At 51.8% G+C, this 3,244-nt stretch overlaps 1 protein-coding gene across 1 annotated transcript in view; it reads right to left on the reverse strand.

The window, feature by feature from the left end:
- Nucleotides 1-3,244, reverse strand: part of usp19 (ubiquitin specific peptidase 19) — a 23,275-nt gene that overhangs the window by 10,026 nt on the left and 10,005 nt on the right. Inside the window, exons 14-18 of the mRNA XM_015404363.1 lie at nucleotides 1,314-1,454; nucleotides 1,080-1,198; nucleotides 859-1,002; nucleotides 418-776; nucleotides 233-343 (exon numbers count right to left, since the gene is read on the reverse strand). Of these exons, the coding sequence (XP_015259849.1) occupies nucleotides 233-343; nucleotides 418-776; nucleotides 859-1,002; nucleotides 1,080-1,198; nucleotides 1,314-1,454 (874 nt within the window). The remainder of the gene's footprint in view (nucleotides 1-232; nucleotides 344-417; nucleotides 777-858; nucleotides 1,003-1,079; nucleotides 1,199-1,313; nucleotides 1,455-3,244) is intronic.

Consider the following 3,244-nt stretch of genomic DNA (forward strand, 5'->3'; position numbering starts at 1 on the left):
ACCTCTCTACACCTCTGCAGACCTCTGCAGACCTCTCTACACCTCTGCAGACCTCTGCAGACCTCTCTACACCTCTGCAGACCTCTGCATTGAACCTCTGCATTGACCTTTGACGATGGCTAAACGCCGCGGCCAACGCAGCCCTTCTGTGGAATCGAACATAAAATCGGGTTCGTTGTGTTCTGGCATTTACTCAACAGAAAAGGTAGAACTTCCAACAGAGTTCTGTTACCTTTCTCATCCAGCCTTTGCTCCTTGTTGTTGGAGTCCAGCATGCCGATGTAAAACTGACTGGCGTGACCCAACAGCGTGTCGCCGGGCTGCTGATACCCCGTCACCGCGGCTGGAGAGGAAAGGCTGGGTTAGTGGAACCAAAGGCTGAGAAACGCCTGATGGGCGACTCTGCTGTGGGTTTACCTTCTGGTCGCACCGCTTTCTCACAGGACGTCTCTTTCTCAGCCTGAAGGTCCAGGGAGCAGCTTGAGGAGGCGGAGCCAGGCTCAGAGAACCCGGAGTCTTTGGTCCATGTGGTGGAGACGGACGAGAGGGAGCGGGCCGCTGGAGCGTAATCTCCCTGGAGTTCAGGCAGGTGGGAGGGGCTCTCCAGGTCCACATCAGCTCCTTCTACGGTACCAACCCCCCCTACGGCATCCTCCTCCGATCCCACTGCCCCAGGGGACGTTGCCGCCATGGGAGGCAGGTCCGATCGGGCCGGGCAGGTTTCAGGAGAGGTTCTGCCCGACTGGAACGGGGGCTGGAACACGTTCACAGAAAACCTGCAGTAAAAGAGAGACTTTGCAGTTAGAGATGGATGGTGTCATGGGAACCAGTAAACCATCGTTTCCTCCCATGCTTCACCTGGAGTAACCCTCCAGCAGCTGGGCCAGGCGGGCGTAGGACAGGCGGGACCGAGGCACGCTGACCAGGAAGGGCAGCCCCACGTTCTCAGAGTGGGGGCGGCACTGAGCCTTGTGGTTGGGCCAGTGGCTCCTCTGACAGTGTCTGCAGGAGAGAGACAGCCGTGAGCTTCAGACACACGCAGCGGCTCCCAGGAGGGTCAACGTCCCGCAGACACCCACTGGTTGCAGTAGCCCACTCGATAGCAGCGGGTGCAGCGCTTCAGCTTGTCCTCCTCTGACCCCGGGGGTTTCAGGCAGGCGGCGCACTTTGAGATGGGGATGTTGGGCACCTGGAGTTTCTGCAAGGAGAACAGACCTCTTCACTTCTGGTCATCATCATCATCATCATCATCATCATCATCATCATCATCATCATCATCATCACCACAGATCAACAGGCAGCTCCTTCTTTACCTGGTGCACTCTGAGCAGCACCACTCTTTCTTTGGCCAGATCTTTAGACAGCACCTCGAAGCAGAGCAGCGTATCAGACGGAGACACCGTGTCCAGCGAATGTGACGGCAGGAAGACGCGCTGAAAGCGGTTTCTGGCCACCTGACAGATGAAAAGAGGATTATTTACCCTCATGGGGTTTCATCTGCCTGAAGAGGAACAGAACGAGGTGGTCGTCTGGAAGGCGGTCCTCGGCAGGATGAGCGCTCTGCAATACAGCTGAAGCCAAACAAGCATCGCCTTCATAACCTTTAACAAGTTTAACAGGAAGAAACCTGCAGCAGAACCAGGCTCAGTGTGAGCGGCCATCTGCTGAGGCCCACTGGGGTTCAAGGAGACAGAAGCAGACATAGGAAAGCAACATAGAAGCACTGATAAAAACACTTTCTATTTTAGAAAAGCTATGGTAAGTTTTCATGTCAAAGTGATGAACACCCGGTTAGGGGGACCCAAAGCAGAGCAGAGCAGCGCGGGACAAATACTGAACGCTCATTGCAGGCAAGAGCGGCAGTCCTGTGAACTAAAAACATGTTTTAAAACGTAAAATTAAATATAAAATAAAGTCATAAATTATCAGTCTGTCTATCATATATACACATCACAATGTGCTGAATACCGCAGCTCGTACCAGCTGACGCGTGTCAGGCTCTATGCGGTGAAGAATCAGCCAGTGATGAGCTCAGCTAAGCGCAGCGTGTTTAATTCCTTAAACTGATGACAGTGTGACAGGGCGGCGGTCCCCCCCCCCCCGCTGTCACGCACACAGAGAAACACACGTGCACACACCCATTAAAATGCGAGTCCCTTTCTGTGTATGACAGTTACAGACGGATCGCTTTACTCAACATCAGCCTCTTGTATGATGTGGCAGGACCAAGGATGCACACCTGGTGATGCTCATTAATCGCAACTCATACTTTTACACTTAAACACGTTTGCACTGGTGAGAACGGGAAACAATTGTTATCTCTGTCCTTTAAATGCGTGTATTCCCCTTTTTATGCAGGAGTGAGAAAGTTCAGAACATCACTGGGCTGCATTCAGGCTGGTCGTGATGTTCTCCTCTGCAGAGAAAATAAAGCCTTTCCTTCCTATAATATCAACTCTCAGCGCTCATATTTCTTTAACTCGACAGCACTTACCTGTGGAGCGTTGTTTGACAGAAAGTGGGCGGGGCACTTCCAGGGTTTTTCTTTCCTGTTTGTTTTTCAGTGATTTCTGCTGGCAAATTGTATTTTTTTTTAACTAAAGAAAGTAACTTCAGAATGGAAACAGGAAATTATTATTATTTTCTAGGGATAAGTGTTTCTTTTTTATTCTTTTTATTAAAACCAATGCTCACTGTTTGCTGATCTAACTGTAGGGGGCGGGGCTTAGGATTTCTAAGGAGAGCTACTGGCCTTACTGGGTCAGTCTGGCCTGGTTACAGAGAAGGTAACATTGCTGTGCAGCACAAAAGGGATTTATTTTCTGAAAGGACGTAAATACTACATTTGTTTCCATAATATTTTTGACATTTTTCCTGCTACTCTGAGCTTATTTTTGGGAGGTGTGAAATAAATATCATAAACTGAAGATGTGGACATGGCCTCCATGATTTTGGAGTCAAGTTTACCGTGTCAAAGCCCAACATAGCGGCTGTTAGCAAGAATCCACGACAGACACGAAGCAGCAGGCGAACGCGGGACTAACCGTTATGGATGCGGGCGGGAGCGGGACTAACCGTTCCGGGTGCGGGCGGGCGCGGGACTAACCGTTACGGGTGCGGGCGGGAGCGGGACTAACCGTTACGGGTGCGGGCGGGACTAACCGTTACGGGTGCGGGCGGGAGCGGGACTAACCGTTACGGGTGCGGGCGGGAGCGGGACTAACCGTTCCGGGTGCGGGCGGGA

This window comes from Cyprinodon variegatus, unplaced genomic scaffold (genome assembly GCF_000732505.1).
Source record: "Cyprinodon variegatus isolate N-32 unplaced genomic scaffold, C_variegatus-1.0 Scaffold1709, whole genome shotgun sequence".
Classification (NCBI taxonomy): domain Eukaryota; kingdom Metazoa; phylum Chordata; class Actinopteri; order Cyprinodontiformes; family Cyprinodontidae; genus Cyprinodon; species Cyprinodon variegatus.